Here is a 21,022-nt window from a genome sequence, read left to right as displayed (position 1 = left end):
CACATGCTTTTTTAAACACAAGGAAATTCCATTATGAAACATAAAATGAGAGAAAGCCAGACTTGTATTTTGTAAAACATATAAAACTTTTCTTGATGTATGCAGCTGTGTGCTACAAGAAGCTTCAGCAGTAGAGATGAGCAGGAATTTTTATTTGGTTTTGATCCTTCAGAATTGCTTTCCTTGATTTTCACCGTGACTGAGAAGTTAAGTGCTGGGTAGTGTAATGCATCTTTGTGGAGGACGTGTTGAATGTGAGTTACTTCAGGATGTATGTGGTAGGAAACAGGATTCAAAAGGACTGCCATTCATGTTCTCAGGTGATAATTTTCTGTCTGTAGAGCAAAGCTAGGCAATCTTTTAGAGAAAAACAGCGCAAACAGATCTGTTTGCTGATGAACTGTAGGTCAAATAAAATCTGACATCCAGTCAGAAGCAACGTGTCCTGGCTTGGAGTAGCCTGCACCTGTTTTTCATTACGACGTTAAAACTGGACTGCAACCGTGGGAGCTAATTGGAGTAAAGCTTTGTGAGTGTGCGATTTGAAGGTCTGCAGATACGTGCTTCCAAATAGTGCGTAATTGCTGTGCTCTTGTTGGGTATTCCTGAGATCGCTACCAGATCAGCAGTTTTTTCTGTAATGCTGTGATTACTAGATATCACAGAATGAATTTGGAAATTTTCCTCACTAGAATTGCAGAATTGCAAATTCCGACCTACTGGCAGGATTGGGGGTTTTTTTTATCATAGCTGGAGGGGAATGAGAAACTGGACTAAAGTGAAGAGGAAACAAAATACGAAATTGCAGACGAGAAATTGCCAACTGATGTCAGTGGAGCTGGAGGATACTCGGGCAGGGATCCAATGACAGAAGCACAGTGAATATAAAGTGAACAAAAACTCCTTTTTCCAGTACATCGATTGAAGATAGAACAGCAGTTGGATCAAAAATCAGTCAGGATGTCTTCCTTGAAGATCAAAATTGAGGGACGATGGCATATTCTTGACAGTCATTCCATTTTATGCTCTTTCATTGCACACTAGGGAGCTGAAATTTTTAAGAGCTCTTGAGCTTCATCATAAAAATCCTTTAAAAGTTTCACACACTTGTATTCATTTTACGGAAGACAGCTGCCATTATGTTGGACATTTTTAGAGTTGTTTTGAGAGAATCTATCCAAGCAGTGGCTTGGTGACTGTCCTTGGCTGTGACCTTGCATAAGCAAAAAGCCCTTCCTGGGTGGAGGGGCTGCTGCTGGGGTTGTTGAGGGCAGATAAGCTGCACACAGCAGCGCAGGTAAATGCCACACACTGTAGGGAAAACAGCAAATACAGTTGCCTCCAAGATTGCCAGCTTGATTGTTCTAATTAGATTAGATCAAGAGGAGAGCCAGAGAACAAGTTGCACGCGAGTTTCCTGCTGCCACTCTCTTTAGTTTGCTGCGCAGTTAGGGTGATGACTGGGTAGAATAATTTATGTGATGATAGCCAGAGTGTTTCTTAACACCTTGCGTTCTCCCTCCTCTCCTGCAGCTCTCACTGATGTTTCCAGCAGGCTTCCCTTGGCCCAGCTCAGGGTTTTATTTCTTCAACCCTAACCTTGCAGCATGAATCAGATCAAAAGTACATGGGGTTCTCCTGTTAACAGATTTCCTTCTCTGATTGCCAGAGCCAGGAGCGGTGGGACACCTGAGTTTCACGGAGATTCTGGACACGTCTCTCAAGGTCAGCTGGCAAGAACCTGTAGAGAAAAATGGCATCATTACAGGCAAGTATCAGCTGCTATCTCCTTTTTGGTTTTTTTTTAAGTGTGTGTATCGTTGCATTGAAAAAATGTTTGTGTAATAGAGCATTTAGGGAGAATCGGCTACTGCGAGTGCTGGTTTCCCGATTCCTCTTTTGGATAATTGAAATGTCAGCTAGGGCATGTTGTAGAAAGTACGGGTCCAATTACTGGCAGCTCATGATTGTGGTCACTGAAAAGGCAGTCTGTGTTAGAAATCAGCTCCCCATGGAGTTCCTGGTCTTGTTAAATCTTCAGTGACCTCCACCTGTGTTACTAAATTGCTGAAACTTTGTGAGAGTGTTTGGCCTTTGCCCTGAAAGTGGGGGTTCCTCCATGGAGTTTACAGCTGCGAAATCTGGATTGGCATTGTGAAGATTTGCAATCAAGAGCAAGCCTGAAATCAGCAGTGTCCTTCCTCTGTGATCAAACCGTCTGGCTGTGGTCTGCATGACAGAATTTGCATGTCATTACTTAATTTTGTATAAACCATCACAAGGGTTCAGAACTCTCTTGTTTCTCGTTGATGAGCTTGCCATTTGACAAGCTATTTTTCTATTTACTGTATGATAGTGTATACACAACATCAGCAACTTCATTATTTTTCACAAAGGGAGCTATAAATAGTTGAGAAAATTCTAGTTCCTATCAACAGAGGCAATATTGGTTTCAGATGGGAAACTATTACAGCTGCACAGGATGGACATTCTGTTTAACAAAGGCTTTCAAGGATTTTGAAGTGCAAGAAAGCTCCCAAATTTTAAAGTACTGGAAGTAAAAATCATAGTTGGGAAGGGAGAAGATCATTTCACGTGGATCACATTTAAATGTTTTAAAAATATTATTATAACTTGTAAAGAAGAAATACATTGTAGGAGTTAAAAAATAATCAGACTTTCTGGCCCCTGAACATTGAAATATTATATCAGTCTGATTTTCTGAAGCATTTTAATTTAGACAGATCTAATTATTTTGATAGGACTTGCACTTGTCAGTGTTTTCTCTGTGCATCCATAATAGGCACCATTTGTATATTGCTGTATTTTGTATATGGCGAGTGCTTATGCAGATCATCTTATGCCTTTATACCATAGTAACCTTCCTGAAATATGCATTTATTTAAGCGGTACAAGAACAGAAGCTAATGACTTCTGAAAGCAGAGCAGTATTGATTCAGTGAAGATGGCCAAAGCCTTCAAGTCTGAATGCTTAAATTTAGGTACCTAAATCCAAGTGTAGCTATCTAAGTAAAATGATGTAATCATCATCCTTGTTAAGCACAAGAAAACAACACTGTGCTTAGTGTTGTGGAATTGCTTTGCTAGAAACAAGCTGCTGCCTCCCAGAATGGCTTGAAACCCAGTGGAGCACGATGATGGATCATATTATATTTGGGACAAAATATTTCATAAGGAATTAAGTCAAGAAGCTCTATTGTTCATGAAGAAGCATTACTGTAAAATGCCCAGTGAAGTTTATAAGGAAAAAGAAACATTCTTAACGATGCAAATCGTATTTGGACTATGAGAAAAGAATAGCGAAATTGTTTCGTGCCCTTAGTACCTTACAGGTTTATAGAGGGCCTCTTGGGGATCTGAGTGCTTAGGGAGGCAATTATTCATCATTTCTGTTCATTGATATCTTTACTGGACCTTCTTGCTTCATGCAGCAGAGCTGGGAGGAGGAAAGCGGGGAGGGTGGTGCCCGGCAGCCGGCCTGCTCTGGGAAATTGCCCATTACTCTTGCTGTAAATTTCCGTATCTTCCTCGTTCGCTCGGTAAACGTTGATTTATGAGGACCTGGATGTAGACGGACAGTTTGTGATTGGGTGTACTGCTCTCTTGTAGAGAATTTACTCCAGATCAACAGAAAATTATTTCTGAAACTCCTCTGGTCATTAGTTTCCGTTAGGCAGCATTTTGTGGAGAGGGTGTAGCGCCCAAGCAGACAGGCAGGCCCTGTGGCACCTTTCCTATTCTCACTTACAGCCAGAGGAAACACTCTCAGCCCAGGCCACTGGGCTCCCTCGTGCGCGTTTCTGGCAGTGATAACGTCTGTAAAACAGAGCGAGCGGGTTTTTACCAACCACATGTCCTAAAGTTCTGCCCATCTGTCAGTCATTGTGGCTTAAGTGCTCTTTGGGGGTACAGGGGATGTTGTTCCTTCCCTTCAGCGTTTTTTTTCACCTGTTTTTGTTATGCATGCTTACATCTGGCTTTGTGTCTGCTCGGTATGTATGTAGGTATTTTCTCTTTGTGTTTTTTTATGACTAGTATGTAACTATACTTTTGGGACTGAAATATCCAATAGCAAATGCTGCCTTTTTGCCTTTTCTTCAGTTTGCATGTCAACTCAGGCTATTTGTCCTAGTGAATGTTTTTTTCCAGTAAGTAAATACATAGAGACTATGTCTAATGCCTAATGGGTGGGAACACTGGGTCTCATCCCTATAGTCACAGGGGCAAAACCATAAAATATGCGAAGAACAATCACCAACACTTGATGTATATGCAAAGCTTATCCAGATGGGAAAGAAGATATCTCAATCGCTTAAGATTGCCTCATGTGTGCTGCATGAAATTTTCTGTTCTTTGCAAGCAACGAATAGGGAGAGCATTAAAAGTCCTCTGGTTGTCTTCTGATTATTTATTGCTTTGAGCAACCCATTTTGTTTTGTTCTGAGGTGGTACTCCTTGATTCCCTCTGCCAGCCCATGCGTAGGGTTCAAAGCAGGCATAGCAGGGTCATCCCCAGCTCCCAGGCAGGCAGATGCGCCACGGCCTGGCCCTTGCCCAGCTTCTACTCCTGAGTCCATGGCTGCACACAGATATTTTGCTAACTGTGGATGTGGCTACGAGCTTTGTGTCCTCATGTCCTCTGTTGGGAAGTAGGAAGAGGCACAATTGCACCTCCTTTGGACTCATCCTTTCACTCTGTCCTATCTGGAACAGACAGTACCTGTGGATTTTGGAAGAAAGGGATGTTTGCTCTGTCATTCCGTTTGCAACTCCTTCCTGCCTTTTCACTGAGCATCAAATGGAGTGGACAGTCATCTACTGCCTTTCTGTTCTCTATTAATAAAGGCAATAGAGTCCTTATTTTGTCAAAATATTCATACAGATTATAATATTGCCTGCACTACATCAACTGTAATCACTGGTAAATGGTTCTAAAGCCTTTTCAGAGAGCATCAAAACACCACGGTGCCTCTGAGATATCGGTAAATTATTGATTTATGTAATGCCCATTCAGACACTTACTTAAAATTGGTTCCAGAGGACCATTCGGGAGTTTTTCCCCTTCCCCTAGGTAGGGCGTATCCAGACAAGCAGTTGCAGTGTAGCTGCAGTTGTTGAAGTATCACCTCTCTTTACAACAATTAGTGACTGTGTCAGTACTCTGAACCCATTTTTGTGCAAAAATAGGTGAAGACGAATCTCTATCAGTGATGAGAGCTAGCACCAGATGAAGGATACCATCTCACACATCTCAAACTCTTGGAGAAATATTTGTCTCATAACGCTTTCAGTTCATGAGATGACGTTTCCCTGTTGATCAATACCATAAGGTGTTTATTACGTGAGTTTGTATATGTTAATCAACTTATGTTAAACAAAAAAAAAAGAGGAAGGAAAAAAACCTGAAGCCCCACACTGTTCTGAATTCCTCATCTCAAATGGTGGAACAGGAACCCAGTAGGGAGTTTCTCTAGCCAGCTTGCCTCATGCATGGTTCACTCAGTAGGGTTCCTTTCTGTTAGTCCTTTTCACTCACTTCCATTTCACAGGCATTCAAGAGCTATATGTATTTTTTTCTCCCCTTGAGTGAAATCACAAAGAAAGCTGCAATCAAGCAAACTTTTCAGACATGCTCTCTGGAGACTGGCACAGTAAGGTTCAAAAGGGTTCAAACGAGAATAAAGTGGGACTGGGCAGGAGGAGGACAAGCAGATTTGGAGATAAAATTGAGCAAATCAGACAGCAGAAAGTTTCAAAAGTTCTTAGAAGGCAAATGGTTATCGAAGTGAAAAAAAGGAAAGCCCAGCTATGATAGAAGAAGGTCAGAGTGAGCGCAGTTTTGGACAATGCATTGGCTATGCTATGGATTTGAAAGAAAGGATAATGATTCACCCTGCTAAAGGATTTGTGTGAGGAACAAGCAGTGGGGAGTAGAGATTTTTCAGTTCCTAGAAGATTCCCACAATGTTCCTACTTGGTTATTGTCAGATTTGTAAGTATTTCTGGATATACAACAGTGAAGGTTACTTCAGCCTGGAAAGGGAGTATCCCTACAAAGCACATATAGATTTTTAATTAGCTATTCTAGCCAGTGAGAAGGTGGTGTATTTTACAGTGTTTCTTCTTAGTTGCTTCGTAAAATGCCCTAAATGGAAGTCCACCCTTCTGTGAGATTATCCCCAGGTTTCCTGGCCATTTTATAGCAAACACAATGTGGTCATAGAAGAAGAGACAGCCTGTTGAGACTCCGTGTCCGCTACCCCCACCTGTGATCTAATGGGCAAGTGATACCCCACAGGGTAGCTACATCAACTGCTTATTGGAAATAACAGCATCAGAAAACTACTTGGGTATTTTAGCAAGTGTTTATTTAAACTTTTTTTTTTTTCTGCTTCTAAAAGGTGGCCATAATGGAGCAGAGTAGGAAACAAGTGATACAGCCGTTGACCACAGGCAATTCTTGCAGAAGCAGGATTTTACCAGTCTCTGTGTTATTATATAACCGTGCTTTAGAAGAAAAAGTAGCCCCCGCTACTGCTACAGCCCCCTGACTTCTGTGTAATTGTTTTTCAGAGTACCAGATCTCCTGGGAGGTGTATGGCAGGAACGAATCTCGTCTTGCACGCACACTACCCAACACGACGCTGGAGTACAAGCTCACGGGGCTGTCGTCTCTCACCACCTACACAATTGAGGTGGCAGCTGTGACTGCAAAAGGGAGCGGATGGGTCACGTCCTCCACCATCTCTTCTGGTGTGCCCCCAGGTTGGTGAAACTGCATGAAACAAATGAAAATGGGCTGATGCTTCAGGTTTCTGTGTTCAAAAGATCACAAAGTACTTCGGTTCAGCAATAAGAAAAATGGTTTTATTTATAAAGTATTGAATTCCTTCTCACGTAATTTAAATTTCATTTTTAGAGCAGACAAAGTGTTAACGTGAACACACTTGAAATCTGAAATTGGCAGAAACTTGAAGCTGTTTAAAACAAATACAAAAAAAAGTTGTAGAGGTGGCAGAAGGAATGGACAAAGTAATAAAGTTGATACAGTACAGAACCTCTTGACATTTACAAAGTAACAGAAGAATGAAACCTGCGTCAATTCAAAAAGTGTTGCTTTGGAGGAAGAACAGAGTTTGGATCATGTTAAAAAGTATACGATTTTCCATTTATAGGTGGTGTAGGTTACATCACCTATGAGAGAACGCTTGTATAATGACTCTAAAATCTTATTTACAAGATTTGGGAATTGTGGCTTGAGAAAGATTTGTGAGGAAGTAGTCCTGTACTGCGTTGTCTGAGTTACCATTGGGGCACCTGTGATTTTAAGCTTTTTTGCACTTTGGTTTTAAAATTCTACACTCTCCATCATCCCTTATAGCAAGCAAACCGAAAAACCAATTCATACCTCAAACAAACAGTTTCAGTTAATTTATGGGTTATAGAAGTAGAATTTCACGAAGTAGAGCAGTTAGTGTACATCACTGATGATGGTAATCCAGTTTTCCCCTTTTCTAGTATTATTGAACTTTTCTGTATGTCTTGAAGTATGTTTGCCATTCTTTTCCCTAATCGTAGGTAATTGTGACAAGTTGTAGACTGGATCAATGCCATGCTCCCTGTTGTTAGCCAGATAACAGCATTATCCTACTTGGTCAGGGTTAGTTTATCAATCATAGTTCCCACAAATGTGAAGTAAGAATCAAGAAATATTGTATATTCATGCGTACTTGAGATATGTGCCAAAAAGCTGCCCATTTTTTGCCTGTTGCGTTCACACATAGTACGATAATATGAATGATTACTGATTATAATAGTAATTTCCATTACTTGCAAGTGCAGCTACTATTCAGAATTTATTCTAAACAATCTATAATTAATCTCTTTCCTGGGCTTGCCTTTGTTGATAATTCAGATAATATTAAAAATGTAAATGCTGCTGGAAGCTTGACTGATGTGAGGCAAAGATGTGGTTGGGGCTGCAGATTTGCCATTTAGAAGGTCACCCTCTTTATTTGCTACAGAGATTTAAAAAAAATCATCTATTTTATTCAGGCATCAGAAATGCCCTGTAAACTGTTATAGGTCAGTGTAAGAATTACAAAATATTCCCCATACACTACCCAAAAATAGGAGTGTTTTTCTGTTGTTAATATATCAAAGTTTTATATACTCAAAGAAGCTAGTAAAAATTGTCATTTAATTCTGGAGAAACAGAAGAACAGTGGAATTAGGTGACTTGGTGAGTGACGGGCAGATCTGGAGCTGAGAAGTACCTTCCCCCTGAGACACCACGCTTTGTCTGTTGTGTGACTTCTCTAAAATAGTAGCTGTAATTCTGTAGATGAGCACATTCTTTTCTCTTTTGATCTGTAAAAATGTACTGTCTGCTCTGACCAGCAGAAATAGTAATGCTGGATGTAATGGTCTGCCAAAAAAAAGGTAAAGAAAAAAACACACAGCTTTTGCTCTATTTTAATTATTACAGAGATATTTTTTGAAAGAGATAATATTTTGAAATATTGAATGTTAGCCTGTGTTACTGGGCATTTCCACTTCTCATCTGCATTTCTATTTCTTCAGAACTTCCAGGTGCCCCAACCAACCTGGTGATTTCCAACATCAGCCCTCGTTCTGCCACGCTTCAATTCCGGCCAGGATATGATGGCAAAACCTCCATCTCCAAGTGGATAGTCGAAGGCCAGGTATGTTTCTGATAAGTAGCTCTTAATTAGGTACCTGAGGGGTTAAAGAGGGTGTAAATAGTAAATTGCTGTTTGGATTATAGATTTTGTTTAATGTTGAGTCAAAGCTCTTCAGTAAATGGCCTGGTGGTAGCTGTTCATGAGGTCCTGGAAAGGTTGGCGTGCTAGGGAGCTTGAGAGGCTTAGCTGGGAAATATCTATGCGGTAGCCAGTGAGAAAAGGGTCATGTGAATGCTGTAGTTTCCGTTCACAGGAACAAGGGAAAATATATATATATGTGAGTGCTTATCCTTTAATAATTCACATGGATTTTTTTAAAGCAGCTTTGCTTATGTTCAGAGGAACATCAGGTACATCCTAAGCAACACGTACAGCAGAGCTTAAGTTGATCCATTTATTTAAAATAGGATTTGAAACTTGTGTTTAAGTTCTGTTAGGTGCATTTTCAAACCAGATGCAAACCTGGACTCATTACTCATAGAGTCAGAAGTATAAGAAGACTTACACTGAACAGTGGAGATACCATTATTCATAAGACTGAGTATATTTTTCTGTCTTGTAATGGAATATACTGAGGTTTTCTATCCAGGCCTCTAGATATGAATAGGATGAATTCTCTTCTTCATCAGCTTTAAACAGTATCCCTCTTTTTGCTGTCATTATGCCTTGGAGGAGTTATCTATTCCTCATTTGTTTTCCTGACAGATGAGCTTTGCTTCTTCCTTTCCACCCACAGATCTTTATAAATAATATAATCTGTTTTTAAGACCAAATGTTGGACTTCTTACATCACCGTCACCACATAGACATGTTGATACAATCACTTCACTTGGTAATGAGATTGTTGTGAACAAGTTGGTGTATTTTGTACCATTTACATACACGTTATTGCATGTTCCAGAAATAAACACTAAAATCTTATAAGATGGTGGCTTGGCGCATTCTGTGAAGAGTTTTTGTGCTGGAGCACAGCGTTGGTATTGCTAATGGAATTTGTTAATTTTGTGAGTTGCAGAATGCCACTGAAGTAAATCTGATTGCTTTAAAACTGCAATAATAATTACCATGAAGTTCATCTACATCCTTGAAGAGCCATAGGTACAAATAGTTGTTGAAAGGTTCTTGCTTTGCGGGGAGTGAAGGGAGGATCTCTCTTGCTCTCAAACCCTTACCAACATCTCATGTGTTGCTGGAAGAGTCAAGGGGCTGGTGGTGTTGATCCTGGATCCAGGAATACTTTCTCCATTTGGGGAAGGAGCACAGCGTAAGTCTTTGTGGAGTCTGGGCAGTTCTTTTCACCACAGCCTATCTGCAAGTTTCTTCTGCACTGTACCTCCTAGTTTAGCTTTGGCACAACAAGAGGTGTTGTTCCAAGTGGATTTAATTAAAAAAAAAAGGAAAAAATCTTTCTCACATAATTAACAAAATTCATGTAGGCAGAGAAATTGGTGACTTTGTAAGGATACAGCAAATCTTGTATCCAGGATGACACCTGCGTATAATCCTTTGTTCACAGCCCTTTTCTGCCAGCAACTCCGCTCAAACTCTTTCTCTGCTAAAGTGCAGTTTCACAGCACCTTTAGCTGATCTAAAGCAGAGCTCTCGTCCCGCTCCTGTTCCCTCTCCTCATCTCCCCATCACTCTTACCAAGACTTTCTTACTCTGTATGTACTGATTCTGGCATAATTGTACCCAGAGCTGCTACAAGACTTGATCCAGCCAAGAACAAATGAGTTTCAGACAAATCAATTCCCTGCGCAGGCTGTGTTTGATCAGAAGAGCACCATCGCAAGGGAGGAGACGAGAACATGGTAGCAGGAGCAGAGATGAGGGCAGGAATGCCTCCATCCTGACTTCAATCTCGGCTGCCATTGACCTGCCCTCTGGACTTCACGGGTTTTTCTGCCCGCCTTTCAAAGATACACAAGCTTTCACAAAACAACTGCTGGTGACGCTGTGTTCTCTCATACCTTTCATGTATTTGTTCTCAGCAGTGGTGTGTCTGTGCTGGAGCGCAAACTGTTGCAGCATCACTGTTTTACCATAATTGTTCCTGAGGACTATGTTAGATTGAAGGGCAGTGGTGACACCCAACCCACAAGAATACTTTCTAAACAGAAATACAGGCAAGGCTTTTTCCTTCTGGATCTTTCAATCACTCACCCAATGCTTTCAGTAGCACTGTTAAACATTTCATGCCTTAGCATTAAATTAAAAGCCACTTAAGACATTGATTTGCATACTGTGAATTTAAAAGAGGTGGTATTGTTGGAGCGATAGGATCACATCTAACTATAAAACACTAATCTGTATATTCTAGTGTACTTGACAGTTAATTGGCTGAATTAAAGGATAAAGATTCTGACCAGGCAGATACAGGGACTGCATCTCTGTCCATTTGTGATTTTTTTTTGACTGTTCACCTTCTTGAAAGTTTGCGATAAGGTGCAGAGTAGCTGAAAACAGCTAATAGCTTGGGAAAAAAATCTGTTGCAGTTTACTAAGACTTTGTACAGCATGATCCTTCCTGGGAGGAGAATAACTGGGTCAATGTTCCGCATAGGCTGTCAGTGGGTTCATGACAAAGCATGACCAGCAAATTCAGGGTCCTGTCATGTAATTCATCAATTTCCACCTCTGTTTGTCTAGTTAGGTGATAGCTTTGCACTGGACATCCCTTATGTATGTGTCTTCTCTTCCGTCTCTATGGGGAATACCTTTACTCTGAACGTCAGAGTCCTTACAGGCAAAATTCAAAGAATATATATTCATACACACAAATGACCTGCCACTAATATATTTTTTTCTTCTTTGTTTCTTTATGTAACACAAAGCTTCCTTAATAGGGGCAGGTCTAGAAAATGTTCCAAATATTCTGTTTTGGCTAAGCGCCGTTTTTCAGGTCTGAGACTTCACGAACAATTCGGATGAAAAACACAGCCAAGAACTCCATTTGACGTGAAATTGTGTACATCTGGCCTTGGCTGCTGTGTTTTGTGCTGGGGTGTAAATTCGTGGGAGCCACTGTGTAACTAGTTCTCAATTATGTCAATGAACATGAGAGGAGAATTAGGTCTTTAAGATTTTAGTGTTGGTAGACACTGAAATATTAAGCGTTTAAAATCCCATTTCTGTGTTTCTAGCTGTTCTTCTGAAGGGATTTCTTAAAAATCACTAGGCTGTTTCTTTTCCATCTCTCCATCTAGACTCAGAGGACTGGAGGAAACTAGATTTCCAAACAGAGAACTAGAATGAAGTACCATAGCAGTGGCTTTTAAAAATATTTCTGACGTTGTTTTTCCATTACATACAGTATAGTCAAAAGAGAAGGAGGTCTAACGTAATATAAAGCTTCTGCTGACGCTTGTTCATAGGGACCAGCAGTAACTGTCTTGTGGCGTTGACTCACACAGGTAACATGTTCATCCCCAAAGAATTCTGTAAATCCTTCTAATCACCCGGTACTCTCAGATGCAGTTACAGTAGGTATCGTAGACATTTTTTTCTGGCAATTTGCAGCCACGAACGGCTCTGAATCCCTGCTGTTGTTCACCTGGTTTTGTGTTTGCACTCTCAATGTGCTGCAGTCCAGTTTCAGCTTACTTTTGTCGCACTGGATTTTTCCTGGCGTTTTGTCAGGAGAAGTAAGTAAATGACAATATCATGACTGTGCCTTGGTCTGCAGCATCAGGATTTCCAGTGGGTGATTAGAAAAGAAGAGCTCTTTGCCCATCTGCTGAGGCTGATTTGGTTCTTTTGCTTTATTTGTTTGGGTTTTTTTGGTTTTCCTGGTGATTAACATTATTTTGCAGACAGGAGAAGACTTGTGGAAGGGCTGAATGCCATGTGTGAAGAGATGTTGCAAGTTGTGGAGTCATGAGTAAACGGGCTAATATTGAGAGGCTTTGCTTAAAGCCTTTCTGCTGTTTTTAATGAGATTTTGAACGTGTAACATGGTAAGCGGTAGCAGAATTGGAAAAGGGAGTTTCAAAGTAGTAAAACCTTTAAAGTATTATTGCTGTGTTTGCTTGTAAAGCTGTGAGTTGGGAAGTCATTGTAGCTTTAACCACAATTTTATCTGGTTTTGCGGTTCAAGTCAGTGACCCAGATAGGATTCATCCATTGTACGAGGTGATTCTCTTGGTGTCGTTTTTACTTCAGAGGTGGTAAATAAAGTGTCTGAAACTCTGACAATTTTATGCCTTTGCCAATCTTTAAATCAAAAATGGCTGAATCGATTTAAGGATTTTGTAAGGAAAAAAATTGCGCCCAGGCTGACATCCTGTGAACCGAATTTCTCCCAAAGCGATTTCAATGTGTGAGTTATGGACCTCTATAATGAAAACTCTGACATATCTTGAACTATAGTGGAACACAGGGTACCTCTATAATGTACAGAAACATTGTGGTTTACTTTCCTACAGTTAGTACTTCCTAACTGTTCACAATTTTGTAAGCCTTACTATCTTATACAAAATATGGCAAATGATTTTTCATTCCAAATTGTAATTATTTTCAGTTGAAATTTCTTTAAAGTTAAAATTCTGCAATTTGGCTTGGTTAGTGCCTCCCAACAGAAAATGTTAAGTGGCTTCATAAAATATGTAACATTATCCTTTTTATAAATGGAGAAACTAATGCATAGAGAAGTAAAGGGTTCTGACATCACTTCCAATATTGTTTTATACTGTCTCATTTCTGTAATAATAAATGAATATGCCCTTTTATTGAATGTAATGCCTTGGGAGCAGCTGAGAGATAGGAATGAATATGTGCTAACTTGTGATGGCTGATCATTACCGAGAATTATATGAAATGTCTCAGTGGACATAAGTGTTTTTATTGTGGCAATCCTGGGGGCCTCCTGAGGATTGTGACCCGATTGCATTGAGAACCGTTAAGATGCAGAGTGCATTTCTTAAGGGGTTTTTATGCCGATGGTAACAGAAAAGTAGTTGGTGTTCTCATCTGCCTCCTGAAACAATGCAAACAGGAGTATGTGTGCGTCTGTCAACAAACACAATACTTTTCTCAAGTTTGCATACACTGTTATTCAAAATACAGCTACAAGAAACAAAACTCCAAATTAATTTTATTTTATTCAGAGCAGCTCATAGTGGACTCTCTTGCCCCTCAAAGAACTCTTAGCCTTACCATTACCCGTAGTTCTTTTTGCTCCATGTGGGAATGCCTTTATGCTTTCATTCTTGAAACTGATACATTTCCTCTGATCTGACATCAGAGTGCTTCAGAAAAAATAATTTCCCTTTCCTTCAAGAGCCTGAAACTTGGAATCTAGTACAGAACTTGCAGAAGTTAAAAATATAGAAGTCCATCACTGGAAGTTCTCTTTGGAGAGTGATTTCTGAGGTTATTTTTTAATGAAAGAAAATTATTTTGAGTAACGTTGAACTCAAATTGCTTGGCCATACAAGTCAGAGGTCATGCAGAAGTCACCAGACTGTTCACCAAGCCTAACCTACAACCATTCACCCTCCAGTCCTCTTACTTTGGAAAAGCTCCCTACTCAAGCAGCACTCTCTTAAAATATATTCTTGATTCCAGTAGAAGATCTGACCCTTTGAGTAAGTTTCCCAAGTGCTGGCACCAGATCCTGGGAATACTGCAAGGTATTATTCTAACTAAAGACATCTTCTGGTCTGTTTTTCTTAAAATCTTTCTCTGAATCGCAGAATTATGCCTGTGGTTGACATTTTGCTACCTCTCTGTCCCTACCTTTCAACAGAAATCTGTCTAAAATTGGTATCTTTGGACTGTATGTGCTGCTGCTTTGCCCAGGATCCCCCACCTCCCAATACAGGTAGCAGCCACCTGTTTACCAGCAGCTTCTTGAACTCAGGAACAATTAACGTTCCAGGCTTGGTTGGCATCTGCCATATCCTGCCAGGCTGCACCCGTCGTGTCTAGCAGGGAGAGCATTCAAAACAAAAAAGATGTGTCCTGGGATAGCGTTTGAGGGCTTTGCCACAGTCCTGGGCACACAGAAGCTTTTGCTGATTTTCAATCAGTAAAAACTCCTTAACATTTGCACCTTTGCAGCCGGCTGGAAAAAGTCTAGCTGTAAAACAGGCAGGAGGTTTTGGACACCTCTCAAGCTTGAGTCAATGTCAATTGTTCGCAGCCCTGTGGGCCTCTGGGTCTGAACCATGTGGTCCTTAATGTGTATTAATGACCCGCCTGCTGCTGCATAACCATTGAAATCTGTGGTCTTTTTTTATATATATATATATATTTTTCTTTTTTTTGCTACGTAAGAAATATTTTTAAAAGCTCTTACTGTTCTCAAAGTACAAAAAAATTACTAGCTCACCACTGGAGATTATTTGCAGCTTCCAAAGCACTGTGGATTGTTGCTATACAATTACTGCAGCACTTTGAGGTGATGCTGTTAAAAGCAAGGAGTTTTGCAAAAATAAGCATTTACTGTAGGCTTTCTACAGTATTAAGCAATAAGTCTTTTTAATAAAATGTTCCTTGACTGAAAACAACCCTCTCTTCCTTTCTTTCTTCATGTAGGTTTTTTATAAAACTCCTCTTTATCATCTCTCTGGTCTCTGGGTTCACTTCAGGGCTGCTCAGTTGTACCGTGCAGAACTGTCTCAACTTGCTTCCTTTAAGCTTCTGCATCCATGGACTTTACTAAAATTTATGGAGCTCACTTGGGACAGGGAATTTTAAAAGGCTATAATCTTCGCTGACATCTGTTTCATACATTGTTTGGTACATGGCAATGTCCTTGATAACCAACGAGATTGAAAGGCCCGTCAAGACCTGTGCAACCACATCCCTCTGTGCAAGCAGTGCTCTGCTGGGAAGATCACAGAGGCTTCTTTCCACAGTGCAACACAGAACTTATTTCTTTGACCTAATTTTCCTTGTGTCATTTCTTCATGCACAAACATAAATATGCAGCACATCAAGTCCTGGGTGAGCAGAGAACTAAAACATCTATAAATAAATCAGGCTGCTCTTCCTGAATGAAAAAAAAATAAAAGGAGTGACTGGAACCTAATTTTCTATTTGAAGTACTTGGCGTATGGTAGATACTTTGGGCTATGGTGCCTGCTGAGTGCTTTGAGAGTGTCTGCGGATGTAACTGGTATACAGAACTCGTAAGGGACCTGTATGGAAAAGATTAAAGGAAATAGCTCTTTACACAGTGGGTTGTGAGCTTCTGGAATTTGTTACTACAACAGTCTGTGGGAGTAGATAGTGTCAGTAGGTTAAAAAAGAATTAGGGATCTTCATGGATATTACGTCTGTAAACAGATACTAAAGGGAGTAGCTGCCTGCGTACCCTTGAATATCAGCCCGTGACTGTGGATACCAGGGTAGGGTGAGGGAATTGGGCTGCCGGTCCAGCCCTTTGTGGTAGGATTGAAACACCAGAATGAATGTGCTCAGTGCTAGGGAATTAGGGAATCTTGTCTAAGGTCCCCTGTGATTCATCATCTGTGAATCTCCAAACTGAAGCTCAGCCATCTACCACTTCCCTTCTATCTCCTCTTCCACGCCCCTACTGTGGCTTTTACACACACAAGCCTGCCTACTGATGCTTTTTCCAGGGGCTTGGGTCAGAAACTGGCCTTTTTGTGATGCTTTGTTGACTTCCTTTTAAGTCCTGATTCATCTTCCATTTTATCTGCAGAAAGCTGTATGGAAAGTAGTGCTTTTAATTTTCGTCACCATTTTGTCACTTCTAACATAGCTGTAGCTGAGGGACTATATTGGGCAACATGTTGTGATTAATTAATGTGGAGAATTGCACTTGGAAAAGTCTGGTCTAAGTGCAGACCAACAGTTGAGGTTAAAACACTTCTGTTCTTTGACTTTGTTCTTGTTTCTCTGTCTGCATTTCTCTGGCATTTTGCCTCCACTGAGACTTACTTAGTATGCATCAGTTCCTGCAAGTTATTATCGAGGCTGTTTTTCATTTTGTTATATTACTACTTGATACTTTTGTGTTGTGGCAGCGAGACTGAACATGGTATTAGCACTCTCACACTGTTTTCCTGGAATAGATCTTATCAGAAGATCCCAGTGACGTCCCAGTAGGTATAGGAAAATTTGGCTAACTTAGCTGTGGTGTGGCTTTACAAATAATTAGTGCCTTGTCATATAAAAATTAATATCAAATAGATAATCTGTATTTTAAAACATTTATCTTTTAACTGCAGTGATGCCACGTTGCAAATAGGTTATATGGATAAGTCTTTACATAGAGAGAGAGAGTCTGTTTCGTATTCCTTCTTACCTTTGCCATGTACAGGTTGGTGTACTGGGTGATGAAGAGGAGTGGGTGACTCTTCATGAGGTGGAGAATGAACCTGATGCTCAGATGCTGGAGGTACCGAACCTTACTCCTTACACTCATTACAGGTAAGAACAGCAGGTAATTATCTGCAGCATGAAAAAAAACTGAGTAAATAGCAGCAACGAACAGCTTTCCTAATCAGAAACAGCTGGCTGTGTTTTATAATCTCAACAAAAGAGAGGTTTGCTGTTTTCATAGTTTATACTTAGAATTACCTGTCTGATATTGTTAATTGCAATTTACATACAATACAGTTTGTAACATTAAAAAGAAATCCAAGTGCACAGTGAAATGCTTTTATGAGTAATTGATATCCTGTGACTTCCCTCAGCTAAAGCGTACACTGACATCAGTCAGTGACAAATCAGCTGTAGTTAAACTGATGCAAACTTGTACTTACATATTTACATCAGTTTAAGCATCGTTTTATTGATTTAGCTTAATTTGGTAACATCAGTTAGATGAAACCTTTGTTTATAAGAATTTACCAATTTAAGCTTAATAGATATATGCAATGCTTAAACTGATTGAAGTGAATCTACATTATGGGTGCACCCCAGTTAAACGAGATTGATTTTTAAATCGATTCAGTTCAAGTGATGCGTTGCTTTAGTATAGACAAAATTTGAGGTACTCAATCCTAATGAAAAATACTTCATGAGTTAGCTTGCTAATGTACAGACTGGTTGCAAGGAGATGTAGTGGCGCGTGTTAAATCAGCTTACTAGAAACATGTCCATTTTGCACTAGCTGAAGGCCTATTAGCTCGCTCGTGTGGTGTTGTGAGCTGGTAGTTGGTGCAACCAGTAAAGGTCGTATACTTTACAACTAATTCAGTGCTGGTACACTAAATTTCTTCCCTTAATCAGAAGCCTACGAACATATTGGATTTCTCACAGACTCTCCACTGAAGTGTTTTACACCTCATCCTCAAGCGCTAAACGTTTCCCTAAAAGCTCTTTGAAAAATTTTGAACTTGAGCAGAGATTTCTGGTGCAGAGGTTTATGAAAATTATCTTCAGACCGAGAAGATTTTGCTCTCCTCAGAAAGGTGGATCCGTAAAGCTGAAAGGATGGAAGTGAATAATAAAGTGCAGGTCATACCAGAGTTCACCATTCAGTGTCCATGCAAAATAAGCAAGACTTGCACACTTGGCAGGAGAAATGTCTTTGGGATAAAAAATAATGAGGAAGTACATGAAGAATTTGAGGTGGTTATATTTTTTCCTATTGTTAAACTTTTTAGTTTATTTTACTGCTACATCTCATTTCTGTCTTGTATCCATTGAATTCTAAAGTGATCCCGTTAACACTGGGATCTTTCACGCTTCCAACTCACCTTTGGTTTTTTTTTTTCATCCTGAAGCGGTTCCTTGAATTTCCTTTTCTTTTTTTCTGTCGTGCATGTGCAGATACAAGCTGTTTTGATTTTGTTTCAGCAATGAACAGCAATTTTTTATAATATTTTGAAACCTGGAAATTTGTTGCCAGATGGATTTGTCCTCTGCTCAGCTTTAGTCATTGCCCACTGAAGAAATAATTTGTGAGAGCTGATTATCAAATCACATCTTTATTGTCCAACTTCTTTTCTATATTTTATGCCAATGTCTGAGAGCGAATTCAAATACAGTATTTGTTTAATGTGTTTCCTTTAAGGCATTCTCCAGGGATAGCAGATAAATAAACACTGCTGTGTTGACTAGTTCATGTTTTTTCCAAGCTCAGTCATTAGGTCCAAAAATTAAGTGTTTAGTATGAACAGATCATGTATTTATGTGCAAATACTGGATACCTCTAATTGCTTGTGACGGGTGAAAGTAGGAAATGTACAGCTCATCTTAATTATTTTGTGCTTCCTGAAAAAAAGATTTCTCTAAATCTTTTGTGACCCAATAGAGATTTCTATTGTAGAAGAGACAGTTTCAGGCAGACAGGGTATTTTTTAAAGACGTATATCCATATTAAATAACTTAATCTTTCTTGTGCAGGAAGGCTGAAAATGCAGCGCGGGAATAAATCAGCTTCTTTCAAGCAGTAATTGAGGGGAAATGTTATCACTAGTATATTTTTTATATTGACAGGGAATGAGAATATCCAGAGTTTGATATTTTAATACCTTTCTGAATGTATTGTGCAAGCATCGCAAGAGAAAATCACTTAGTGCTAGCATAAGCTCATCAGGCTTGATATAATTAACATACATTTCTCACACAAATACCTAAGTTTCTAATAGACCCTAAGCTAATCTCATTTTCATTTTTTTAATACCTGAGAGGATCTGAAAGCAGTTACCATAAAGCATTCAGCACTGAATACAGAGGGGATCTGCATGTACCGACCTTTGTGAAACGTTTAGAAAGGCCTAATTTGTATTTTTCCATCTTTTTCCTGTTCTGTAAAGAGAGGAATCATTCACTGAGCTCTTACAGCATGCACCACATCTTTTCTCTCTGCTCCAGGTTCCGGATGCGGCAGGTGAACGTGGTGGGCCCCAGCCCGCTCAGCCAACCCTCCCGTGTCATCCAGACGCTGCAGGCTCCACCAGATGTTGCTCCCGGGAGCGTCACTGTGCGCACGGCCAGCGAGACCAGCCTGTGGCTGCGCTGGGTGGTGAGCCAGCCAGGAGGAATGGGGGGCTTGGGATGCAGCTGCTTCCCCAGAGGGTCAGGCCAGCACTTAGGAATGCCTTTTCCTTGCATTCAGCATAAGGAATTATGGCAAAATTACTTCCTTTTTCAGAATAGTCGGAAATCTGAGACTTACCTTAAGTGCCTTATTAATCACTTAAATTGCCTCCTGCCACTATTTCTGCCACTTCATCGGGGAATATATGCTTGTGTGTGAAACCTTGGCTTTTGAGACTCTCTAGTTCCACATTCTGGGTCAACATGCGGGACAGGAATATATAACCTGAGCCAGTTTGCAATTTCCTAAGGCTCAGTTGTTTGCTTTGTACCAAGGAGTCCCCAGAAGGTGCACACCGGCCATTGGTGATCATCCTTCAGGTGCTGAACATCTATGACTCAAAGGCAGCAAACATTGCACGTTACACCCATGTAGGACAATTATATTTACATGAAAGGATGTGGACTTATGTGATAAAATGTAGAAAGCAGTGATAAATTGTGAAGATGCAGTGATTGATGATGTTATTGTGCCCCTTTGACTGCCTCAGTTACCAGCGGAGTTGCCACACTGGGATTTACTTGGCAATTAACCTGCTTCAGAAAGGTTTCTCTTCTCCCGTGTTAGGCAGAATTTTCCGCTGGGGTTACTGTGGTGTGAAGTTGATGAAGCACAAGTTTCCTTTTGCCCAAATGTTAGCTTTTCCGTGCATAAACTCACTATGGCTGAGACTCAGAATCAGGTTAGAAACAAGAGAGGTTTTCTCCTGTCAGAAAGGAATAATTCCAGTTTCTCTGTGGGACACTGCACTGAATTTTGAACCTTAAAAGACCAAAAAATCAAATTTGAAGGTATCGCCTCAGTATCCGTAGAAAAGCCATTGCACTTAATTTGATAGGACCCACATCACTCACTGTGGTTTTACAGTGTGTATAATATGCCCACATTGTTAAACCTTTGGTACTATATCCAGACCTGCATATTTTCCATCAAAATTAACTCAAGGTTGTTTTAAGAGACTTTAAAACATTTTAGAGATGATGTTTCCTTGCTGCGCTACCTGGAAGCCCGGGTTTTGTGACTCAAACTGTGCAGAGTTCAGGAGGAGCAACAGCCACAGCTAAAAATGACCTGACATAGCTTTTTCATGCTTAATAACATCAGTATTTGAAAGTGTTTAATCTCTCTTTTTCAAGACCTGTGTCCCCATGGGAGCTGGGAATTCCTTCCTTCCTACAGAATAAGGGTCACATTTCTAGCCCTGCTTGCCTGTGGGATACAGTCTTCTAAGCTGTGAAATGTTAATGTATATCAAACTTTCCCAGTGATTGAGAAC

At 40.2% G+C, this 21,022-nt stretch overlaps 1 protein-coding gene across 2 annotated transcripts in view; it reads left to right on the top strand.

Moving 5' to 3' along the window:
- SDK1 (sidekick cell adhesion molecule 1) overlaps positions 1 to 21,022 on the top strand; it is a 405,082-nt gene that overhangs the window by 299,971 nt on the left and 84,089 nt on the right. For both annotated transcript variants that reach the window (XM_054080680.1, XM_054080679.1), the window contains exons 20-24: positions 1,670 to 1,768; positions 6,595 to 6,786; positions 8,605 to 8,726; positions 17,017 to 17,126; positions 19,521 to 19,671. In XM_054080680.1, coding sequence (XP_053936655.1) covers positions 1,670 to 1,768; positions 6,595 to 6,786; positions 8,605 to 8,726; positions 17,017 to 17,126; positions 19,521 to 19,671 — 674 coding nt within the window. The remainder of the gene's footprint in view (positions 1 to 1,669; positions 1,769 to 6,594; positions 6,787 to 8,604; positions 8,727 to 17,016; positions 17,127 to 19,520; positions 19,672 to 21,022) is intronic.

This window comes from Cuculus canorus, chromosome 15 (genome assembly GCF_017976375.1).
Source record: "Cuculus canorus isolate bCucCan1 chromosome 15, bCucCan1.pri, whole genome shotgun sequence".
In the NCBI taxonomy this organism is placed as follows: Eukaryota; Metazoa; Chordata; class Aves; order Cuculiformes; family Cuculidae; genus Cuculus; species Cuculus canorus.
Note: the sequence above shows the minus strand (reverse complement) of the source record. Positions and strands in the feature narration are given on the sequence as shown.